General features: G+C 43.8%; 2 protein-coding genes across 3 annotated transcripts in view; both read right to left on the bottom strand.

Annotated features, from left to right (window-relative positions):
• Positions 1 to 10,571, bottom strand: part of RTF2 (replication termination factor 2) — a 39,014-nt gene extending 28,443 nt beyond the window's left edge. For both annotated transcript variants that reach the window (XM_035025435.1, XM_035025436.1), the window contains exons 1-4: positions 10,443 to 10,571; positions 5,968 to 6,062; positions 5,167 to 5,260; positions 3,164 to 3,303 (exon numbers count right to left, since the gene is read on the bottom strand). In XM_035025435.1, coding sequence (XP_034881326.1) covers positions 3,164 to 3,303; positions 5,167 to 5,260; positions 5,968 to 6,062; positions 10,443 to 10,511 — 398 coding nt within the window. In that variant the 5' untranslated portion in view covers positions 10,512 to 10,571. The remainder of the gene's footprint in view (positions 1 to 3,163; positions 3,304 to 5,166; positions 5,261 to 5,967; positions 6,063 to 10,442) is intronic.
• Positions 10,572 to 17,708: 7,137 nt separating this feature from the next.
• CASS4 (Cas scaffold protein family member 4) overlaps positions 17,709 to 25,452 on the bottom strand; it is a 33,212-nt gene continuing 25,468 nt past the window's right edge. The window contains exons 4-7 of the mRNA XM_035025432.1: positions 24,599 to 24,679; positions 22,192 to 23,502; positions 20,612 to 20,689; positions 17,709 to 18,608 (exon numbers count right to left, since the gene is read on the bottom strand). Of these exons, the coding sequence (XP_034881323.1) occupies positions 18,198 to 18,608; positions 20,612 to 20,689; positions 22,192 to 23,502; positions 24,599 to 24,679 (1,881 nt within the window). The 3' untranslated portion in view covers positions 17,709 to 18,197. The remainder of the gene's footprint in view (positions 18,609 to 20,611; positions 20,690 to 22,191; positions 23,503 to 24,598; positions 24,680 to 25,452) is intronic.

Genomic DNA, 25,452 nt, shown 5'->3' with positions numbered 1-25,452 from the left:
CTTAGAAGGACAATTTGTCAGTATCGAGGGAAAAAAGCACTTTTCGGAGCATCTCCTATAGAGAAACATGCTCACGAGTGTGCAAATGCATAAATATGTATTTATGAAGTTGTGTAGGACAGTGCTGCTCGTAACAAGGAAAAAGAGGAAAGCACCTAGATGTTCATCAACAGAGGAATGGTTACATAAATTATGAACACTCACACAGCTATTAAAAGGAGCAAGGTAAATCTGTATGCAAGGCCATGAAAACATGCTCACATTAGACAGGAAGTAGGAAACAAAGAGGTTACAAGATATGTCTAATACGTTTCCATGACTCTAAAGAATATACATTTATTTATATTTCCAATGGCAGAGGTGTAGGGAAGTGTGGAGTATGTGTGTGGGGTGGGGGGCGGCGCTGAAACTCCAAACAACTAAGAACGTTGCCATGGGAGGCGAGGACTGGGGGAAAGGGGCAAAACTCACCTGCACATTTTACTTTATATATTCCTCTAAAAATGCCACAACAGAAAGTCTCTCCAATTCCTTAGGGATTATAGTGGATACAGATTGCCTTAACAAAAACCCAATTAATAGCACTGTACTACATTCATTTACTGTTGTTTAGGACCAAAAAAAAAAAGTCCTATTTTATGGATACTTACTAATTATTAATAATTTAGAAAATTATTTTTTTAAAGATTTATTTATTTATTTGACAGAGAGAAGCAGCAGAGGGAGAGGGAGAAGCAGACTCCCCGAGGAGCAGGGAGCCCGATGCGCGACTTGATCCCAGGACCCTGGGATCATGACCTGAGCCAAAAGCAGACACTTAACGACTGAGCCACCCAGGCACCCCAGAAAATTGTTTTTCTTTAAACAAAGGCTCAATGTTTTCATTACACTAGTCATTTATTTCTACTTTTCTCTATATTTAAATCTTTATTATATAGGCTTTAATAAATGTATGATTTTCTAGTGTGGAGGCCATATTAATAGCAGGAGGGCAAAGCCAAAACAGGCAAAGCTCAATTAACTGGGAAGAGAGAAGAGAGGAGATTAACCAGTGAAAAAGGGGAAAAACTAGGGAAGCCACAATCGGAGCAACAGGCTACAGGTAACCCCTGCTTAAGACCCCAGAGTTGAGTCTGTTTCTGCTAAGTTCCTCTTTTGAGGTGAACCATGGTCTTCTTAAAAAGAAGTGGGAAGCCAGACACAAAAGGTCAAATACTGAATGATTCTACGTATAGGAAATCTCCAAAATAGGCAAATCCATGAAGACAGAGAGCAGACCGGCAGTGGCCAGGGGCTGGGGCTGGGGGAACGGGAAGGGACTGCTCTGTGGCTACGGAGTTTTCCTTTGGGGGGAGGGAAATGGAGGGAAATGGAAGCAGACAGAGGTTGGTGGCTGCACAGCATTGGGGCTGTACCAAACACCCCTGAAACATGCACCTTAAAATGGTCACTTTTATGTTACAACTTTAACCCTGAAATAATGTGTGTGTATACCACATACCGAAATGCACACAAAAGTGAGATGAGGTGAGTCTAGTTCCCCAGAACTTTAGCTTTTTAATTAATTCATTACTTTTTCTTTCTTTCAGCTTTATTTAGGTACAACTGACAAACACACATTTTCTATATGTAGGGTGTACAACTTGATGATCTGATGTATGTATACACTGTGAGATGATCATCTCTATCAAGCCAATTAACATATTAACCACCTCATAGAGCTACCACTAAATGGTAAACTCTGAGAGGCTTAAATGATTTAAAGTCAGACTATCTGAAGAATATAATCTTTTTTTAAAATTAATTAATTAGTTGATTTTTTTATGTAGTGTTCCATGATTCATTGTTTGCATATAACACCCAGTGCTCCATGCAATACATCCCTCCTTAATACCCATCACCGGGCTAACCCATTCCCCTGCCACACCCCCCAAAACCCCTGAAGAATATAATCTTTAAAAGCCCCTTGGGCCTAAAATTTTACTTCTCTCCAAATCCACAAAGCCACAGGTTGTGCCATTTCAGGGCATGGTGGTCACGCTGTCTGGCAAAGTATGCCACACACACACGTCTGTTCAATGGATGTGTACAAATGTGCCAGAATGCTCCAGATTCATTGTGGTTGTTTATAGCTCAAAGTTTTTACTTACTTGAGATTCTCCCCGTTTCAACCCCACCCATTTCCTGAATGAAAATAGTAAAAAAGTACTACCTTTCAACAAGTAATATGTTAGATGGAAGGTTCCAGATGGCAGGTGGGACTACCAGTTATTAAAGGTATTTCTAAATGGTGGGAAAAGAGTTGAAAGCTTTGGCTTACTGAGACATTCTATAAAAAGGCACCTGCTACAGTCAACATTCATATTTTTTAAGGCAGAAATATACAGGTCACTTATGTTTGCTATAGAACTCTTGACCTTAGGATTTCTGGTGCTCTAGTCAGAGGATTTGTTCGCTACAAATTCAAAGCAAGTTATCATTATCAGCTGGGTCTTCAGCTGACTGATAGAGCACACACTGGGTGACACTGTTTTCCACCACACAGTTTTCAGCAATTATAAGGAAATCGGAGCTGCCTGATGGGCAACATTTGTCCTTTGCTTTCTTCCCGTAAGAAAAAAACAAATAATCCAACTCAGGTCTCATAAAGTGTCACATGAGAAATTTTTAAAATCCCTCTTTACTCTAGGTGCTCCTACTCTCAAGTACAGAAAGCACAGACACCAAAGTTGAGTGGACTTGGTGGGACACCACATGAGAAACGGCTATTAGGGAATGAATATGGTCTCATGGTAGCACCCCACCTCTAAGACACAACCCAAACCAAAGGACACCCTAAAGAAGACTGTGTGATGAGGGGCGCCTGGGTGGCTCAGTCGTTAAGCATCTACCTTTGGCTCAGGTCACGATCCCAGGGTCCTGGGATTCACCCCCCCCCCAATCGGGCTCCCTGCTCTGTGGGAAGTCTGCTTCTCCCTCTCCCACTCCCCCGCTTGTGTTCCCTCTCTCGCTCTCTTTGTTGAATAATCGAATAAATAAATAAAATCTTAAAAAAAAAAAAAAAGACGACGACTGTGTGATTATACAGCTACAGCACAAATCCTAACAGCATCAGTATTATCTAACCAGACTCCACACCATCTGCCCCACATCCCTTACTGACCTGTGCCGGCCATTCATCTCCAGGCCCACAACGGGGCAGATGAAACGTGCCCGCTGGAGGTCATCGTGTTTGTCACCTTTTGTGTTTCCTCTGTCCCCTTCCCAGGCAGGATTATCAGAAAGCCTTAGTTCTGTCACATTCTGTGAAAAACCATCCATAGTTTAAGAATTCATCTGATAAATGGATCATCCTTAGCCTCAATAACCACCTAAATCGATAGAGAAATTGTTATTCCAGTCCTTTCCCATCCAAACCTTTTCTTCCTAGCTCCTTTCCTTTGGCCATCAATTGTAACATGGATAAAAAAATTAAACCATAAACTGCAATAGAAAACAAGAGTTTTAAAATTCACTGACTGGCAAGTGAATTAGTTAATTTCTATTTTATAAATATTTTGCTATCTAAGGAAAAGTACTTTTGGACATGAAAAATAAGTCCACTAACAGAAAGCTCTGTATTAATTTCATCCAGAAAGGAACATTTTCTTTCCCTGCGAATGAATCCTCACTGAGGCTGTTCCATATTCCTGGTGGCCCATGTTTATTTAGTAATTGAACAGACAGGGGCGCCTGGGTGGCTCAGTCGTTAAGCATCTGCCTTCGGCTCAGGTCATGGTCCCAGGGTCCTGGGATTGAGCCCCACACCGGGTTCCCTGCTCAGCGGGAAGCCTGCTTCTCCCTCACCCACTCCGCCTGCTTGTGTTCCCTCTCTTGCTGTCTCTCTGTCAAATAAATAAACAAATCTTTAAAAAAAAAAATCATGGATAGCGAGTATTCTCACCTGTGAGATGAGATAAATAAAATCTTAAAAAAAAAAAATTACTAATTTGCCTGAAATTATATCCTGTATCCTGTAATCACTCCAAGAATTCAAACAAAAGGCCTAATATAATAAAAAATTTACAAAGAAAGAAGAGAAAAACCCAAAGCCTTATACAGAGAGCCAGGGACTCTGGTTCTGGGTTGGTGCCTCATTAGCTGTGTGGCCTCAGAAAGTCATGGATGGGGCGCCTGGGTGGCTCAGTCGTTAAGCGTCTGCCTTCGGCTCAGGTCATGATCCCAGGGTCCTGGGATCGAGCCCCGCATCGGGCTCCCTGCTCGGCGGAAAGCCTGCTTCTCCCTCTCCCGCTCCCCCTGCTTGTGTTCCCTCTCTCGCTGTGTCTCTCTCTGTCAAATAAATAAAAAAATCTTTAAAAAAAAAAAAAAAAAAAGTCGTGGATAGTGAGTATTCTCACCTGTGAGATGAAGTGTCTGACAAGGCTGATGGTCCTCAAATTCTCTACCACCTTCCTGATGTTTCTCCCATTGACCAGATTTGTAAGATTTTGTCCTCTCAATCAACTTCCTTTACTAAAAAACTTTTTCCATTTTATAAAAGAATTTTAACTGTCAATCAGAACATCTAATTAGCAGGAAATATCACACTGACTTAATAATGATCTACCTTATAAAATTCTCTAATTCTGTAAGTGTCTTCCAAATCAAAAATTCAAGTAGCTGAGTTTTAACACAAAAATGATGTCTCCAAACATTTATACATCACATTGTTTTCAAAGTTCTTTTGCACATATTAAATTATAACAAATTTATAAGGCAAGAAGGACAGGCATAGGAACTCTTGGCTTGAGCTTTAAATGACCTGCCCCAAATCACACTTTCTTTTCCTTTCTTTTTTTTTAAAGATTTTATTTATTTACCTGACAGAGACAGAGATAGTGAGAGCAGGAACACAAGCAGTGGGAGTGGGAGAGGGAGAAGCGGGCTTCCCGCTGAGCAGGGAGCCTGATGTGGGACTCAATCCCAGGACTCTGGGATCGTGACCTGAGCCGAAGGCAGACGCTGAACGACTGAGCCACCCAGGCACCCCCAAATCACACTTTCATTTGGTGGCTGGGTGGGACTAGAATTCCAAATTTCTGAGTTCAGTCTATAATGTACATGAATTCTATAAAATAAACGTTAACCACTGAGACCCCTGGAGAACTTCAGAATCACTGGTCTTACCTTAATGCTTTTAATGTGAGATGCTGCCTTCCCAAGAGCCTTTTCGGAAGATTTGTCCAATAGAAACTCAATGACGGCATCTTTGTTATAAAGTCTGCAACAATAAGGATGAGTCAGAACATTCTAGCAACAGTCAACCTCCACACAAAGGAGTAAGACGAAATTCAGTACAATCCAAAGTCATTTACATCTGGTAACAGGAATGCCCTGCATTATTAAAAAAGTAAATTAAATCCTGTCTCAACTATTTCCAGAGTATACAAAGAAAGAAACTAGTTTAAACCAAGGGTTGCAAACTGGCGGTCTGAGAGCCGAATGTGATCTGAACAGGAACTTAAAAATTGGGAAATGTAATGTAAAAGTACATTTTCAACTTTTCCTGGGAAAAACAATCAGAAGTTCTGGAATCACTAGGCCCACATTCTTGAACTGTAACAACTGGCTGGAAATGAGTAGCAGCTACCGTTTTAGACAAGACATGAACTCTCCAGTTTCCTCCAGTCCCCACCATTCCCTACTACCCCACATAGCTCCTTCATGCATTTATGTTTATAACCGAGCTCCTACTGGCCCCTGAATTTTCAGATCCTGGATTAAATAAACCAAACTGAATAGAAAAATGCAGACGTATGTTCAGAGACAGGGAATGATAACCTAGGCTTCACAAATTTGTTTGAGATGATTCACATTTCATGAATCAAGAACTGCATTTACACATTAAAATTCTTTTTCCTTCACATTAAAATTCTTTTAAAAATTAGTTAATAAAAACTCATCTCAATTAAGTAAAAGGAACCATACCTGCCAAGTTCACAGGCCACTATTGGTCGCCTTAATATTTCTTGACTTAGAGTACAATAGTTCCATTGGGCCACTAATTCAGCATCTTTGTCAACCTAAGAAAAGAAAAGAAATCCTTCCAATTAACTTTCACCTCTGAAAGATATATGGTCCACAGTTCTACCTATAAGGGCTTATTTAGTTATACCACATGTGATGATTTTTGTCTTTTAAATCAAAGATAGTGACACATGAAGCTGGGATTAAAAAGTCCAAGTAACTAATACCATGTCCAATCAAGTTCCCACTAAACAGGACATGTCAACAAAACGGTTCATATCAAGTCATTAAATTGCTTATACAAGCTGCATGTAAATATTGGTGTCTGTATCTATTTTTTAAAGTTTATTTATTTTTTTAGTAACCTCTGCACTCAACGTGGGGCTTGAACTCACGCCCCCGAGATCAGGTGTCACACGCTCTTCCGACTGAGCCAACCAGGTACCCCCAGCATTTGTACCTTAACAGTAAGTTAGAGAAGCAGGACAGAAAAAATAAGCAATACAAGCTAATTTCTATCAGTGGGAAAGGCTCCGAAGTTTTAGCTGAATTTAAAGACTGAGAATCTAGAAAATAGTTATTTTTTTTAAGTTCAGCACAAAGACTATATAATTCTTTATAAAAATCAAATCCAAACACAAGACCTTCTACTGCCCTCAAATGATATTTCACCTATATTAATATTCCAAGTCCCACTATTTTCCTCTCCTAAAATGCCAAACCTGGATAATAGGAGGGCACAAGTGGGAGAAAGTAGGGAGAGGAAAAAAAAATACGGAAAAATTCCCTTAAATTTACTTTTTGCAGTAACCACTGCTTGTTTACTGTGTGCCAAGTGCTGTGTTAAGCAGTTTCTGTGACTTAATCTTTTAGCCCTCAGAGAAACCCTAAAACTTAGTATTTTTACTTTGTTACTGAGGAGATGGAGGTATCAAGAGGTTAGGTTACATGTCCAAGGTCTCACAGCAAGTAGATGAAGAAGCTAAGATAAGAACCCAAGCAGGCTGGCTCCAGAAACCAAGTTTTGTGGTTTTTCTTTTTTAGATTTTATTTATTTGACAGAGAAGGGGGGAGGGACATGGTGGAGGAGAGTCTCAAGCAGACTCTGCATTGAGTGCGGAGGCCAAGGAAGGGCTTGATCCCATAACCCTGAGATCATGACCTGAGCCGAAACCAAGAATCAGACACTTAACCAACTGCACCACCCAGGTGCCCCAGAGACCATGCTTTTAATCACTACTTTCTACCGATTTTCTATTATTTCAAATAGAACAAAATAAAAACAAAACCCACACTACTGCAACTGTTACTCTATCCATACCCCAGATCCAAGAGCTATACTTGGTTGCTTAAATAACTTTTATCAAAATTCACAGTGTAGCCAAGGCCCAAGAAAAACCTGCCACCAGTGAAGTCGATTTACTACACCCATTGCGGAGTCAAAAAAGCCACGTTCAGCAAGTCCAGGATCTCCTTTCTGGATCCCTCACCTGCTTTACCCATAGTACTTTGCTGATTCAAAAGATAATTGGGATAGCTGGGGACAGAGAGAAAAGTGATAAACTAATCCTTACCCAGGTTGGTAACCCCAAAAAACTTCTGAAACATTTTTTTTACCCCGGTCTCTCTTCAGGGAAAGGTCTTAAATTACAGCAATGGTTTTAGCAGACCAAACACACCATGTGAGTGATCAAAAATATTAAATTATTATATATCTATTTGAAATGTAGGCAATGCAAAGCCTGAACTCTGTTCACTGCCGTGTCCCCAGGGCCTAGAATAGTGCCTGTGATAAGCATTTAATAATGTATTTGTTGAATAAATAAGGATAACAAAATCCATCCTGCCTGAGCACTCTGGTTGTCTCAGATCACCCTTTCTTCTTTTCTATCCCCTTCTGACACCTTACCAAGCTTTTCATTAAGCTACTCCTCTTCAGCCCTGGTCACAAGTTAATGAAACTAGCTGAATAGTTTTTTGGAAAAGCTCTCATGAGTGTTAACTATTTAGCATTAGTCTATGCATCTGTAGGTGTGATGAGAAGGAACACTCCCTCCTCTTGAGAGTCCATTCATTCTCAAATTCAACACATTTACCAGGTGTCTACTGTGTGGTGGACAAAGGTAAGACACAAAGTCTCCGTTCATATCTGAGAAAGACAGACAATAAACAAATGAAAACAGCGATAAGCACTATAAAGAAAAGTAAAGCAGCAAAAGAGGATAGAGAGCGATGGAAGTGAGATGTATTTTGGCAATAGTGGACTGAAATGACATCTGAGGAAAGAACTGAATGAAGTGAAGAAACAAATGATATGAACATCTCAGTGAAGAACATTATCAGGTTGTGGAAATTATACTCCAGGCTGAGAAACAAAGGCCTGTTTGGCTGAAACAGAATGAAAGACCCGGAGAGGGGTAGAAGATGAGGTGGAGCGGCAAGGCATCTGATCACACAGGACCTTGTGGGATTTTGTTCTGAATATAACAAAAAGCTGCTGGAGGATTTTAAATATAGTAGTGATACACGAGATTTACCTTTTAAAGATTTTACCTTTAAAGATCTTCTAGCTGTTCAATAGAGAATATGTGCAGCATCCACATGTGCCAGGCACTGTATTAGGTACTTTACATGCCTTCTGTTATTAAAAAATAATTACTGGGGCGCCTGAGTAGCTCAGTCTGCCTTCAGCTGGGGTCATGATCCCAGGATCCTGCGATCGAGCCCCATATAGGGCTCCTTGCTCAGCAGGGAGTCTGCTTCTCTCTCTCCCTCTGCCTACCGCTCCCCCTGCTTGTGCTCTCTCTCTCTCTGTTAAATAAATAAATAAGGGGTGCCTGGGTGGCTCACTTGTTAAGCATCTACCTTGGCTCAGGTCATGATCCCAGGGTCCTGGGATTCGCCCCCCCCACGCCCCCCATCGGGCTCCCTGCTCCACGGGAAGCCTGCTTCTCCCTTTCCCACTCCACTCCCCCGGCTTGTGTTCCCTCTCTCACTGTCTCTCTCGCTGTCAAGTGAATAAATAAAATCTTAAAAGTAAATAAATAAATAAGCAAACAAATAAAATCTTAGGGAAAAAAGTAATTACTAATGCGGGGCACCTGGCTTAGCTGGTAGACCATGTGACTCTTGCTCTCGAGGTCATGAGTTCAAGCCCCACGATGGGCGTAGAGATTATTTAAAAAATAAAGGGTTAAAAAAATAAAGTAATCACCAATGCTAACTTTTAATCCCTGAATAAATGGTTGGAAATCCTGGCTTCATTACCTGTCAGTTGTGTGATCCTGGTCATGTTACTTACTCAATTTCCCTGTTAGTAGCATGGAAATTATTACATACAATTTTTCTCAGTTACCTGTGAGAATTAAGAATTATCCACTCATTCATTTACTCACCGTATTTACTGTGCCAAGAACTGTGCGAGCTGTCGAGAGGAAAAGGTGAAGACTGTGCCACAGGGAACTTACCTTTCTCTGTGACTGACATTAATCAACCATGAAGGCAGTGTGCAGGGTGGTAAGATAGTTTTTTAAGAGAAAGACCTGATCTCATGTGGATAAGAGAACCTTTGGGACGAATTCCCGGAGAAAATGAAGTTAAGTGGGTACAAAGCTCAATAAACAGCAGCCATCTGTCTCATTGTAACTAACGGCAGACAAGCTTTAAATCCTGGCCCTGCCACTTCCTAGGGTTGCAACTCTGTCCTCGTGGCCCTCAATTCCTATTTCTGAAAGCGAGGCTGATGACAATACGTGCCCACAGGGCTGTTGTGAGAACTGTACGAGCTACCGCATATTTTTTTTTTAAAGATTTTATTTATTTATTTGAGACAGAGAGAATGAGAGACAGAGAGCATGAGAGGGAGGAGGGTCAGAGGGAGAAGCAGACTCCCCGCTGAGCAGGGAGCCCGATGCGGGACTCGATCCCGGGACTCCGGGATCATGACCTGAGCCGAAGGCAGTCGCTTAACCGACTGAGCCACCCAGGCGTCCCTAAACAATTACATTTTTTTTTTTTAAGATTTATTTATTTTTTTTTTTTAAAGATTTTATTTATTTATTTGAGAGAGAGAGAATGAGAGACAGAGAGCATGAGAGGGAGGAGGGTCAGAGGGAGAAGCAGACTCCCTGCCGAGCAGGGAGCCCGATGCGGGACTCGATCCCGGGACTCCAGGATCATGACCTGAGCCGAAGGCAGTCGCTTAACCAACTGAGCCACCCAGGCGCCCCGAGCTACCGCATATTAAGCGTACTGCCAGGCGAGTGGCAACAGTAAGCACTCAATAAAAGTCTGATACTAACACTGTTGTTAATTCTGAGTTCTCCAAATGAGATAAATGAGCACGGCAGCGTCGGGAACCCCGCTAGCTCCCCGCCCTTCCTTCGCTCCCTGGGGAGCCCCCTAGCGCCGGTCCCCACCGGACCCACGTCGCTGACCTTCTCAACCTTCTTCGGTCCCTTCACCAGTTCGTGCCTCTTGGGGATCGTGCCTCCGTCGCAACCCATCGCCAGCCAGGAGTCAGAGTCAGTAGCGAGAGCCCGCAGCGACCACTTCCGGGGGGCCCTGGCGACCTCTGCAGTCATTTCCGGCGCGCAGGGATGACGCAACACGCCCGCCGCGGCGCAGTGGGGCGGATCCGTTGCCAAGCCCCGGTTGCCATGGAGAGCGTCGCTAGGCGCTGGGCGAGGCCCCGCGGCTAGGGCTGCCGGAGCTCCAGCCGGTCCTTGCACTCACAGGGGCTGGCGGAGCGTCCACGTCTCCCGGCTCGGCCGGTTCCTTCCTCCTTCCGGTGGGTGCAGGGTTTCCGATGCACCGTGGCGACCGCTCGCCGCGCTTAGGGGGCAGGGGTGACTAAAGAGCACCCCCGTTCTCGGGCCCCGTCCCACCCCAGCGTGTCTGACTGTGGGTCTGGCACATCCCCGCGCTGTGAGCGCTGCGAGGGAAAGGGCCGCATTTTGTTAACGCAGTTCACGATGCAGGTGAATGGCATCTGTTATTTCAGATAACAATCCGGTGTTTAAGTGAGAACTTTTGTGGAGCACCACGCTGACGTCAGCACTCCCAGCAAATCCTGTGACGTGGTGTTAGAGGAGATTCTGGGGGACGTCAGAGTCTCTAAGGCCTGGAATTTTGACACTGCCATGCATACGGTCCCTAGAGGAAAAGTTGCAAGGAGGCTGTATGCGCATGTATTTGATTCGCAGCCTCCTTTATTCTTTTTATTAAAAACCAGGTATACCGAACAGAGGCAGGTATAAAAGCCACACTGATGTTTACCTGCCTTTTCCGAGAGACAGGTTGTATTGTACTAGGTCTGGAACGAGAACCCAAATCCCTTGCAAAATCCCTGCTAAAATCCACGACTGTCTGCTTCTATGCTCTTGACTATTTTTCTAGTTGTTCCTGTAATTATTATAAATATTAGGGGAAAGTCTAACCACAGCGAGTAAGGTGGACCTACATAATTGGATGTTACCTTGCTGACCAAAGTGAGACATAAAAAAAAAATAAATAAATCTGAAATATTCCCCAGTTGGGAACAGAAAATATGTGGATATGAAAACTTCACGGATTGTAACATAGGGTTATCTGTTACTGCAATTAATGGGAATTAAAAGAAAATAAATCCTTTAATTCGTTGGTCTCTCATTGCCTTATGATTTATTTTTTTATTATTTTTTTAAGATTTTATTATCTATTTGACAGAGAGGGAACACAGGCAGGGGGAGTGGGAGAGGGAGAGGCAGGCTTCCTGCTGAGCAGGGAACCCGATGCGGGGCTCGATCCCAGGACCCTGGGACCATGACCCGAGCTGAAGGCAGACGCTTAACGCCTGAGCCACCCAGGCGCCCCGCCTTATGATTTATTTTTATACCAGTCACAGATATTGTAAAGTCTGTGAGGGTAGGGACTTTGCTTTAGTCCCCATTGTGTCCCCAGTGCATGGAAGAACCTTTGGCACACTCAATATTCATTTCCTCAATAAACCAAAAAGGAAGTACTGACACATTCAAGGAGGGTGACAAGTCCAGTTTTGGTAGACCCTAAAACTGGTAAGTACTATAAGAATCCATTTACAAGTAAGGAAATAGAAGCTGGGAAAGATCAAAGGACTTGCCCAAGGTCCTACAGCTAGTAAGAGGGAGACCTAGGACTGGGTTACAATATTAGTTTTTCCCCCTCTGTCCCCAAGGACAGAAAATCAAGTTACAGAATAGCATAAATGCAAAGATCTTTAGACAGACTCTCAAACCAATGCTCTTTTCTGGAGACTCAATCTTCCCCTCCCTGAGTTCATTTGGAGAAATGAAAATAAAAATAACTACTCTTTATTAAACCATGACTGTGCACTGGGAGATTTGGATCATTGTTTCCTCTGTCTTCATAATTTAGGAGGTAGGGGATATAATGCCTTCCATTTTCCAAATGAGAAACCTGAGACGGAGGTGTACAGTCTTGGGTCAGGGGCCCACAGCAGTCGAGTAAAAGGAGTACAAGATGAGAGGCTTTCTCAGATGAGGCCCATGTGACTACAAATGCCGTGTTCTTTAACCTCTCCCCAAAAGCTGCTGTGAAGCCCAGCAGGGCCAACTGGGTGGATGTTGAAGCTCTCGGGCAGCTGAATTTTTTTTTTTCTCTTCCTCCTTGGTTTCCTCATTTAGAATATTGGTTTTTAGGCTGCTCTGTGCTGCAGACGATACACAGCTTAAGCTTTTGTAGAGTTAGTATCATCAACAGCAACTAATTTGTGTTGAGAGCTGGCTGAGAGTATCAGGTCCTGTACTCAGGGCTTTCCGTGATTTGAGCCATTTTGTTCTCTGCACAGTAGACAAACTGGTATCATTAGGTGCCATTGCTTTCCACTGCCTTTGCTGAGTGAACTGAGACAGGATATTCCCTTACAAGGATCTTTGGTGACAACTTCACCCCGGTCAAACTGTGGATTTAAAGGGCAGGAGAGGAATAAAACCAGGAAAGAGAAAACCATCATCCTGTGGCAAAACCAGTATTCTTAACCTCTTTGGGGTTATTGGACTTGATAGAGAATTTGATGAAAACTTTGGACTTATTCCCCAGAAAAATATCCAGTGGTACATAGAAAATTTTGCTACTGTTTACACATCTATGTATTTCATGCATCACCCACTGAGGCCCAAGCTAAGAACAAGTACTCTAAGTGCTCCTACTGCCCATTACAATCTTTCCCAAATGTTTCAGCCTTCCGAACCTTGAGGGTTTGATTTCCGGTGAGTACTGCCCATGCGCTCTCCCATAGCTGGAGTTTACAATTTTGTCTGGACAAGGCAGACAGGCAGAGTGACTCGTTTTAAGAGTTAGCATGAAAAAACAACAACAAACGGCTGTGTGTTAGGATTCTTCAAGAGTCTCAAAACCATCACGTACGGTTACACTTCTGAGGATGTCCCAAAGAGGGTTAAAGTCAAATAAAGTGGACAACTAGAAGTAATTAATCCCGACATAATTCAAGACAAAAAAAATTACTTTTAGTTAGCAGTTTTAGGGAAACATTAAACATATCTCAGGAATACACAGGCCTTCCATGAACTGGCCTCTGGCTACCCATCCCAGATCATGTCACCCACTTTCCCTTCCCTCTCTTGGTTCCCGCCACGCCGGCCCCATCTCTCCCTTGAGAGCTCCAGGTTCGTTTCCACTTCTGGGTACTTGCCTCACGGTTCCCTCTTCAGGAACACTCTTTTCCCACTGTTTTCCAGGCTGTCTCCTTTGAGTGACTCAACGTCTGCTCCTGGCGGGAGGGGGCGGTGTCTCTGCAGAGCTCCTTCCCCGACCTCTCCCAGTAAAAGAGCACCCCCCCGTCCATTTCTCTATCCACTACCCCCACCTTGATTTAATTTCTGCATTGCACTTACTGCCACTGACCTTTCGTTATAAATTTAAATTTTGATATCTTGTTCAACATGGACTTCTTTGCATTGATTGTGATTTTTTAAAATACTGCATCAAAATACAATGTATCTTGATTACTAAGTTTTTGGGTGCCCCCTTATATTTTGATTTTAAGGAGAGGTGCCTCACTCACCCCACCTCTTCCTGGCTCTGGTTTCCCATCCCCCTCAGCTGGAATGAAGGCTGCAAGGTGCAGAAGCTTTGGTTTGTCCCTTGCAGTTCCTCTAGTGATCAGTAGAGGCCAGGTAGATAGGAGATGCACAATGAATATTTGATCAATGAATGAACAAAAGGAAAAAGGCATTAGCCAATCACCTATACAAACGGGCAACTTTTGTAAACGGGCAGCCTTTGGAGACCTGGGTGCATCCTTGGGGAGAATATAAAATTTTAAAAAGATATTTTATTTTTTAAAAAAAGGATAGTTGCCCCCAAACCAGAAACCCAGCTCCCCAGGGCTTGTCACACTGGAAGATCTCTCAACTAGGCTCCTCACCACTTCCATCCTTCTGATGAAATTTAACTTAATTGAGGTCAAGTTGCTACCACCACACCACCCACCATTTCCTCTTCCTTCCTTGAAAGGAAGCAGCACAGAATTCTGGGCATGAAAGAAAACTACTTAGCAAAACATTGCTAAAAGTTAAAAAATGCAATATTCTTCTTTTAAATGTTTTTCAGAAGCAATTATCCTATCGAATTAGAGGAAACTCATCTCATAACTGGCCTCTTTCAAAAAAAAAAAAAAAAGGAAGGAAACACATTTAGCTAAGAACAGCAGCTTTTATTATGTTCAACCCAATGGTTTTGTACTTTGTCAACAAAGGCCCTTGGTTTGAACTCGTCTCAAAATACATGTAGAGACAGAAAAAAATATAGACAGATATGTCTCCCTATATGTTTATCTACCTGCCTATCTACATACATACATCTGTAGTGTTCTGAAAGCAATAGGGATCTGTTGATTACCTGTTAGAGCCTCTCACATATGAAGGACCGAAAGAGTTAAAACAACTAAAGCATTAGAACAGGGTCTGGAATGTAGTAATCACTTAATAAATACCTGCTGTTGTTACCACTATGGTGCAAAAATCATCTTGCCGGCTGGAGTAAACAGGTCCTGGTGCCTCCCTGCAACACCCTCCCCCCCCACCCCTCCCGCCGCCCTTCTTCCAACAAAATTCCCGACTTGGGTTGGGGCCCCTGTTGGGACACGGTTCTTGGGGCCTTTGCATTTTTGCATGTCCTTTGAGCAGAGGCATTGATGACATTTTGTTCTGAATTACCTCTTCAAGGTGGTTTTTAGCAAACGCCCTGGGAAGACAGAGATCATGTCTCTCTCCAGAGCAGAAAGGCAGGTGTGCTTGCTGTCCAGTATCATAAAGACAATGTCTCGCTCTGAGGCAAGGCTTGATCAGGTTTGCGCAGAGGTCATTGGGAAAGACTAGGGCTGCCTATGCTGAGTTCTTTGGCTTTGACACAAACTCAGTGTGTGCATAGCCTCATCTGCATCCTGTTTTGCTCTGCCCTGGGACTTGGGCTGAGGTGGAAATGACATAAAGATGAAGCATAAGCTGCTTGCAAGGCTGTAAGGAAAATCCTTTGTCTCTGGGCGGGGGAGTTAACATAGCAGGCATCAATAATATCCTTGGAAAGGCTGGCTTGCAAGCTTGGCCTTTGGTTGTTTATAAAAACCTGGATTTGGGGAGGGTGCCCACCATCCCCAGAGTTGATGAGAATGGGTCAGCGTGCCTAAGCTGTTTGTACAAATAATGTGGTTCATGCTGGACACCTGCTCGCCTTTGAGAGTCTGGACTTCGGGTATGTGCCATGTATGGGCTGCCTACATGATCAGCCCCATGGAAACCCTGGGTGGGAGGCTCTCGTGACCTTCCCCGGCGGGCAACATCTCACAGGTGCTGTCACAATTCGTTGCTGAGGGAATTAAAAGTGTCCCGTGTGACCAGGGAGAGAGGACTCCTGGCCACTTGAGCCTGATTTCCTTTGTACTGAACTCTTTGAGCCTTTCCCTTTGCTGTCTCTTTTAAGTGTAATAGATCAGAGCCGTGAGTACGAACGTAATGCTGAGTCTTGGGATTCCTCCTTGCGAATCATTGGACCTAGCTGTGGTCTTGGGGGCCCCAGACATAGTCTCTGATCCCAGAATCTTCTGTCTTCTTGCAACGTCCATGAAATTGGCAGGCTAACTTGTTAATTTAAAGTAGGGGGATCTCAGGGGCGCCTGGGTGGCTCAGTTGTTGAGCGTCTGCCTTCGGCTCAGGTCATGGTCTCAGGGTCCTGCGATCAAGCCCCGCATCAGGCTCCCTGCTCGGCGGGAAGCCTGCTTCTCCCTCTCCCACTCCCCCTGCTTGTGTTCCCTCTCTTGCTGTCTCTCTCTCTCTAATAAATAAATAAAATCTTTTAAAAAAATAATATAAAGTAGGGGAATCTCAGACATGTCATAGTTCTTGGCAGGGCTATTCTTTCCCTCTCTCGGGACACATGGGAGTGTGTGTGTGTGTGTGTGTGCGCGCCTGTGTGGAGGGCTGAATCCCAAGTCTAAGTCAACCTGGGTACTATATGCCCTCCTTGTTGTGGGGCTTTCAGGGGCAGGCACCTGTTCTAAGCTAGTCCAAGCAGAATCAAGCCTCTTTTTTCTCTTCTGGCCACAAACCAAGGACATAACCTGGGGCAGCCACCTTGCAATCATGAGAGTTAACACAGAGAAAGTGGAACTGAGAAACTGGGCACCCACACCAGCTGGCCTTGAACCCAGTCTGCCCCTGGGTTATTTTAAGATACTTGAGTCAATTAATTTCCTTTATTGCTTAAGAAAGATTGGATATGGTTTTTGATCACTTGGAACAGAAGGAGTCCTAACCAATACAGATCACAGCTGTTCAAAGAATGTGGCTTCTCTGTTCTAAATTAGAGAACCAAGCAAGCCTCACAAAGATACGATCTTTCTTTAGAGACCCTAGGAGTAACTCGGTGAAAATAATCAGCTTTCTAACAGTCAACCATTTAGAAGTGCCTACTAAGTGCCGAGTAGCAGGCAGGCTGGTGACATTTCAGATGACTTCCAGCCTGAGGCTGCTGGTTCCAGGCTACAAAGGTGTTTAGTGGTTGAGATGTGTATAGGAGACATGGACCTTCACTTGAAGTGAAGTAAAGATGATGTAACCATAGCAACATGAGCTGAAGACCCAGCTGCAAGGAGAGGAAGAGGAGGTGGTTTGCCTTGAGGGGAGCTCTGCACCACTTTCAGATCTGTGCCCGGCAATGGATATCCTGTCCACACCACACCTTCTGGTTGCACCACCATGAGTGATGGCTTTGTTTTTGCCATACTAGGCTCGTGCATGAGCACTTGGCGTCTACTGCATCTCCCTACACACTTTGGGGAGAAGCATTTGAATAAGAAAAGTAAACATTGGTGGCTTTGCTTTGGTACCAGAATCTGGGTGACATGGATCACCACCTCTTCCAAAGAAAGGATTGCTATGAAGAATGCTTAAATTCATGATTATATTTACATAACTTTATAAATGGTAACAGATTTGAGACTGTTGAAGTACAAGCTTTTTCTGAGTAAACATACTGAATTTATCAACATAGGCTATTATATACAAAATAAATTAATAAAGAACCTAACAGAACATGTTACGTTGTAAATATGACATGCATCTTTAACTCGGTTAAGATAAAATAGAATATATATGTATGGCATATATATATATACACACATACGTTATATATATATATATATGTTGTATAAGATGCAGATACAGAATTTGTACCAAATCTCACAAAATTAATTCAGTCCAAAATGAAAAACTTATCACATTTGCTAACAGATGCAACAGAAATTCATCATTTGAAAATAAGTCTCTCCTCCTTTACTGTCTCCCTAGCACCTGACACATTGTGTATGTAATTCTTCATCACTTATCGTCTATCTCCCCACTAGATGGTAAGCTCCCTGAGGACAAGGTCTTTGTATGATTCACTGCTATATGCCCAGCTAACTATGGGCTATGCTATGCTATGCTAAAAACTTAGCAAGGTTCTTACTTAACACCTGGCTCTCTGCAGCATAAGCCAATGTCCTGGGGTTGTTTAGCCACTTGGTAATACCAGCTTCTGCCCATCAGTGCATCCCTAGGCTGGCTTTGCCCGTAGGACAGAGTTACACAGGTTGGGGCTGGGAAGCTGAAGCTAAGAGGTTAACCTTAGGGAGGGAGAAAGAGGGGGAAGGAGGCTCATTCCAACATCCCTCTGAATTGCCGAGTGTGTTGCTCCAGCTTCTGGGCCTCAGCCTGGAGGTGCCCCAGGGCTGCAGGGCAGGGGTACTTGAGCACGGCGTGCTTGGTGGCCAACGCGAGGTTCTTGAGCAGGCTGCAAAGGTGACTGCTACCACAGAGAATCTCGTTGCGCACGTCCCTCTCCTGTGTCTCTTTGCACAGTGTGTCCACCAGCTTCTGCCCCACCATGATGACCAGCTTGCTCTGCGTGATGAAGATCTCGGGGGGCTGGCTGTTGCTGAGGCTGCTGTTAAACATGCCGATGGCTTTGAAGAGCGCCCCAAAATAGAGCCGGCAGTGTTCAGAAAGGTGGAATCTCTTCTCGGGATTCTGCTGACTCAAAGGCTGTGGGATGGGGGAGCTAGGATTCTGGAAAAGGGAAGAAAACAATTGATAAGAGACAGATTTGATCACCAGGCTGTGGTTGTCTCCTGTTTCCTATTTTGCTCAATTTTCTAGACTTTTTATAAGAAAAAATACAGTTTTGTTTGGGATGCCCCACAGTGCACCATCTGCCTAACAAATTAATCTTTTCAAAGCACTGTTACATATAAATTATAGTATTTATATATACAATCTTACCTATTGTGTTGTCTATATAATCTTACATGTTAAATACATAAAATCTTATTCAATACTCTCAACAAACCATTAGCAGCCCATCCCAAGAAGCACATTGACAATGACTAAATCTATAACTTTAAAAAGAATAAAAGAGGGATGCCTGGGTGGCTCAGTCAGTTAAGTGTCTGCCTTCCACTCAGGTCATGATCCCAGGGTCCTGGGATCAAGTCCTGCATCGGGCTCCTTGCTCAGCAAGCTTCTCCCTCTGCCTGCCACTCCCCCAGTTTGTGCTCTCTCTCTCTGACAAATAAATAAATAAAATCTTTAAAAAAATAAAAGAAAACTTGATGGTGAGATTTTAAAATTTAAAGAACAGATTTTAAAGGATTAAAAAAAAATCCTTTCTAATTCCAACATTGGCAGTAAACCTGAGCCCCCAAAATTTCTAGAAGAAATCCAAATATGCTGACCTATCTGCCTTAATATTATATTTCTCCAACTTGCTAGTAAGATTTCATCTAGAATTTTACTTCCATGAGTTGTATTTTCTGAAATGTGGAACCATTGTCTTCCAAAGCCTAGGCACTGTTGAAAGGTTCTCAGCATCTAACTTAGTGGCAACCCCTCCGGGTAATCACCCAAAGCCCGTTTGTTAGGACAGGTGGGGAGACTGGTGCTCTCTGAAGTGAGGGGGCTGCCCGTGGTTATTCATGTAGCAAAATGAAGAGCCGGCGCTCTAAGCTGAGTCGGCTAAGTCTGAATTCTTAGTCTTTTCGTTAAACTGCTTGCTCTCTCATCCACCTGCGATCTCAAAACTCACAGCCTGGAAGCACTCAGACAGTGTGAGAGGGTCTGACTTTTGTGCCCCCCAACTTCGTGTGTTGAAACTCTACCCTGTTACGTGAAGGTAGCAGGAGATGAGCCCTTGGGAGGTACCTGGGATTGGATGAGGTCCTTTGGGTGGGGCCCTGTTATGGGATTATGCCCTTGTCAGAGCTCCTTTCCTTCTCTGCTCTCTGCCACGAGAGGACAGAATTAGAAAACAGAGGGGATCCCTCCCCAGGACCTGACCATGCTGGCTCCCTGACCTAGGACTTCCAGCCTAGGGATCTCGTTCTAGTTTGCCCCTGAGAAGACGAATGATCTTGTCCATGTCATGAGACATCTTTGTCCTTCCCTCCTCTACCTGCACCCACCCCCAGCCAGGGAGTTGATCTGTTTCACTGATCCCCAGGCTTCAGGTATTCAGACAACCTTCACAAGGTATGCCCTTTTTGCCTCCCTCTTAACCTGACTTGCTTCATCTTTGTCTTTAAAGGAATCCACTGGTTTTACTTATACTAGTTTAATGGAAACTCTTCAGATTGGTAACTGGAAAAATCATTGTCATTTGCCGCAAGTAACCAAAAAAATAAGCACAATGATAACATCTTTGACTAAAAAAAAAAAAAAAAAAAGGAAGAACATCGAGTGTCAAAGAGGTGTTGATGATACACAAGCTCCAAACCAAAACAGTTTTTCTATTGTAATCAGAAGCATTAAAAGAGGATGTCAAAGGTCATGTCAGTCCCACCCGTGATAAACCTGCAGGCCACTGAGAACTATGTCACTAATGGTTCAAGAATCGTGCTCCACATACTGGGGTTCACTGGACTTGTTCAGGGCTCCTTCTACTGCAAACAGGAAAAACTGTCACAAAAACATCAACTCCCAAAGGTGTCATGGCTAGAATGCCGACTTGTTCATAGTAGGAGACATCTCGAGCGATAAAGGGTCAGAAGTCCGGGAGAGCCAGCCCTATCACTTACCTGTCCTTCGAAGTTTTTGTTTTCATCCAACCTTCCTTCCAAGACGGGTTTTTCTGTCTCTTCTAGGTTAGGCAGCTTCTGAAAAATAAAATCCCTTCCAATTACCAACGTGAGTGGTTTTTACACTGTACAGAGGTATTTAAGTCCACTTTAAAACTTGAGCATTTTTCTTTATATTTTTGTCAATGGTTCTGCCTCCGGATGCCTTTTTTTAAAATTTAAAATCAGTTAATTAACAGAGAGTATATTATTAGTTTCAGAGGGCTGATGCCTTTTTTTCAACAAAGGAGACTCTGCAAGACCAAGGGCTGAATTTTGCCTACCAGCATGGCTTGATACAAGGACACATGAGTTTTTTATTTTTTTAACATTTTTTAAAGGTTTTTATTTATTTGACAGAGAGATAGAGAGAGAGCACAAGTAGGCATGGCAGGCAGAGGGAGAGGGAGAAGCAGGCTCTCCGCTGAGCAGGGAGCCCGACGTGGGGCTTGATCCCAGGACTGACCTGAGTCGAAGGCAGACGCCTAACCGACTGAGCCACCCAGGCGCTCTGGACACATGAGTTTTTAAAAAATTGTATATATATATTTATATTTATATTTGTGTATAGTATACCTCTTTATCTATATCTACATCTTTAAATTAGGGAATGAAAAATACCCATGTTTCTAGCTTCTCTAGAATGTGTGCAAGCTGTTACACCAACCAGCAGGCATTTTAACAGAATACCACACAAGACTGGGGCTAAACCTGGTGATGGGTATTGGGGAGGGCACGTTCTGCATGGAGCACTGGGTGTTATGCACAAACAATGAATCATGGAACACTACATCTAAAACTAATGATGTAAGGTATGGTGATTAACATAACAATAAAAAATGCCACTAAAAAAAAAAAAGACTGGGGCTAAAAGGGCCAAGTCATGTTGTCCCCGGGTTACGTGCCGTGCCTCTTGGCACTTGCGATCCTTGAACCAGAAGTTCTCTTTCTACAACGTCTGAACTCATGCAGCAAAGAATTTCTAACAGTAACTGCAGTCTGGAGGCTGCTAAGACCATGCACAATTTGGAAGAGAGTTTACACTTCCTCTTCTGTTTCTAAGACACACAAACACAATGACTAAATCAACAACTTTCAAAAGTGCAAGGAAACTGGGGAGTGAGATTAAAAAAAAGGTGCTCAAGGAACAGATTTCAAAAGGTTTTCAAAGTCCTTCCTAACCCTAGTATTAGAGATAAACTATCCCTTGGGAGTTTCCAGAAGACATCCTACGTGCCTTAATATTGAAGTGTTTATCTTACTTCTTAATAGATTTCATCTACATTACTTTCATGAATTTTAATTTTTTTAAAATGGAACCAATGTCTCTCAAAAATTATTGAAAGATCATTATCTTTCAATATCCAATTATAGTTCTATAATTATAGTTCTATAATTGGATATTTTTATTATTATTATTGGATAATAAATATCCAATTATTGAACTATCTAACAATTAGTGAAAGGCTCTTAGCATCTGATGGGCGACCCCTCCAGATGAAATTTGAAAGCCTCCTTCTATTTTACCACCCTGAACTCACCAGTTCACAGATAATTGTCCCATTTTTCTTTAGTAGCTCAGGGGAGTGTTCACTTTCCTTTTGTTCATTAAAAGGAGCACTTCTTTGGTATGATTCAATTTCTGTTTGGGGAAGCTGGATGCATTTTGCAAGCTTCAGTTGTGCATTGGGGGTCATTTGCAAGGTATCTTCCTTTTCACAGTTCTGCTTGAAAAGGAGCTTCCCATTGGCAATGACAATGGAGGCAAACCTCTTGATGTCTTCTGGAACCATCCGCGCCACCATGACAAATCTCTCGAGGTCATCCAGGCTGTTTTGGACTTTGTCCGTCACGAGGACTTCCAAGGACCAGTTGCAGCTATCCAGGCTTTCCTTTGTTCCAAGCAGGATCTGGTAGGAATTGGAGATGGTCTGTAGCTGGTCCCTAATTCTGGCCTGAAGGTTCGTGTCGCTGAGGTTACAGGCAGTCCCACGGACCCCGCGGGCAAAATCCAGGAATGCCCTCAAAGATTCTTCCACGTGGTCAGCGGCGCTGCGGATGGCGCTGAGGTTGGCCTCCAGATAGTCTCTGAACCTCCACTTCCTGCTGACGAAGAGCATCAGGCTGGCGACAGAACTGGCCACCTCGTGCTGCAGAGCTGCTACCGTCTCTCTGGCCAAGTCCGGATCCAAGGAGAGCTCCTTTCCTGACTCCTCTGAGCAGGAGCTAGACGAGGAGTCCGTGGACAAGGAGGAGCACGAGGAGACAACGCTGGCTCTGCTGTCAGAACTGGAAACGGACAACCTGTCCGGTTCCGGAGACAGCGAGGGGGCCTGGCCAGAGAGCCACGAGGAGCTGTGGTCCGGGGCATTCTCCGGAGCCCCCTTGACTCTCCCCAGCTCCTTCACAGCCAGGGGGCCGCTCGGCATCGCCTTAGGGATGTCATAAATGTTTGGCTTCGTGTTTTTCTGTTCCACCCGGGGGTTCAGAAAGCTTGAAGGCACCTTGTAACCAGCGCCCTCGTCCAAGGGAAATGTGTCCCTGGGTGCCAGGGATTTATAAGAAGGAATTTCTGGAAGGCTGAGTTTTTTCTGCATGGGCACATTTTTATGCAGGTGTGGATAGAGGGACCTTGCTCTGCTGTTTGGAGGATTCTGGAAGCTGGACATATACCTGGGCGGAGTGTGGGGCTCTGATTCTTCCACAAAGCTGCTCAAAGATGCATTTCTGCCATTGGCTTTTTCTGAGGACACTGGTGTGTCATAAATCCATTCTGATTTCTGGAGGCTTGGTAACGTGTTGTAGCTGCCTCGCCTCACGGCGATTGCCGACACCAGGGGAGCACTCTGCCCCTGTGAAGAACCACACAAAAATGCCCAGGTCAGTAGCAATAAAAAGAGGGTTTGAGTGACTCATTTGACAAAGGTGCAACTACACTGAGGACCTACTAAGCGCTGGGTACTGTGCTTCTTACAAATCTGATTGTCACTCCCTTCCTCAAGCATCTTCAGTGGCTCCCCATTGCCATGATCACTCAAGACCCTTCATCATCTGGTTGTACCCACCTTCTTTTTTTTTTTTTTAAGATTTTATTTATTTATTCATAAGAGACAGAGAGAGAGAGAGAGGCAGAGGGAGAAGCAGGCTCCCCGCTGAGCAGGGAGCCCGATGTGGGACTCGATCCCAGGACCCTGGGATCATGACCTGAGCCGAAGGCAGACGCTTAACCATCTGAGCCACCCAGGCGCCCCTGGTTGTACCCACCTTTAAGCTTCCCCACCACGGCGGCCACCAGCTTCCTTGTGGGTCCAGTCACCCCGGCGGTTCACCTTCCCCTGAACTCAGAGTGCTCCCTTAGTCCACTGTAGTTCATTTTTCCCAAACCAGTCCTTCTGTTCTACATGCCCTCCCGACCCACTCCTTGCCCTCTAACAAACTCCTATGCATCTCTCACAACACTTCAGAGATGTCATCTGTTTTTTAAGGCCTTCCCCAAAAAACTTGGGCATAGGTATATGTATTGTAAATGTGTGACAATTCGACAATGAACAGATTTTCAATTTAAGGCATGTCCCCTATAAACAAATAAAAATCTACCTTAACACAACGTATCTCTGAGGTACAGAAGAAGAAGAAGAAGAATTTTCCTAAGATCTACTGAGCTTTTGCTCTGTGCCAAACACTATACCTGTATGAGGTTCTCCACGAGAATTATCTCAATCCTCACAATTAGTCTGTCATGAGAAACTGAGGCACGGAGAAGAGAGAGGACTTGCCCAAACCACATTACTCAACCTGTTCCTTAATACCACTGCCATCAGGAGTTTCAAATGAAATAAGCTCTGCTATGAGGAATTTGCATTCCCAATTTTGACCAAGCTGATAAAACGTCCCAGAGGATGCTCACATTTTCCTAGCATCAGATCTCTGGTGCCTTGTCATACTTACATGTGGTTGGCTGGCCAAGGGACCAAGTCCTGCCTTTTGGGGGCTGGGGGGTATATCATATAACAGCTGCTTCTCTGGCTCCTGGGGAAAGACAGAAAAGGATAACTTGGATTTTTCCTTCCTGCACAAACTCTGCCCACTCCAGTGTTTTGTTTTGTTTTTCCAAATGAAAATAGAAATCACCAAAGACTTTGAGGCTTTTGGTCATGATGCTCGCATGGTGGAAGTTTATGTGGTTATGTTTTCAACAATGGACTTTGTGCTTTAAAAAGATGCTTTCTTGGGTTGCCTGGGTGGCTCAGTCAGTTAGGCGTCTGCCTTCGGCTCAGGTCATGATCCCAGGATCCTGGGATCGAGTCAAACACTGGGCTCAGTGGGGAGCCTACTTCTCCCTCTGCCTGCCGCTCCCCCTGCTTATGCTCTCTCTCTCTCTCTCGGATAAATAAATAAAATCTTTTTTAAAAAATAAAAAAATAAAAAGATGCCTTCTTGACCGAAGCTGGGGACAAACTAGAGAGAGAATGAACTTGCCTAAAAACAGGGGCTCATTTGCATCTGTAAGTTAGCCTTAGGATTGACTAAGCAATACATGGAATTGGGACTTAATATGCTTCTGTCTTTCTTGTTTGTTTTTCTCAGCAGAAATTTTCCTGTGCTTGTAATTTGTGTGTTCATCCTGCAAATATTCACTGAGCGCCTGTTAACCACCAAGACACTAAGCCAAATGACGTATATACACCCAGTAAGGAGCAAAAGACATGGTGCCCAAACAGATGATGTGCATTTTTTTTTTTTGGTACAGCAATTAGAAAACACATATATCAGGATGTGAAAAGTAGGTGTGTATTCCAAAG

The sequence above is a fragment of the Mirounga leonina genome, unplaced genomic scaffold, assembly GCF_011800145.1.
Source record: "Mirounga leonina isolate KUSES-001 unplaced genomic scaffold, KU_Mleo_1.0 Mir_195, whole genome shotgun sequence".
Lineage (NCBI taxonomy): Eukaryota > Metazoa > Chordata > Mammalia > Carnivora > Phocidae > Mirounga > Mirounga leonina.
Note: the sequence above shows the minus strand (reverse complement) of the source record. Positions and strands in the feature narration are given on the sequence as shown.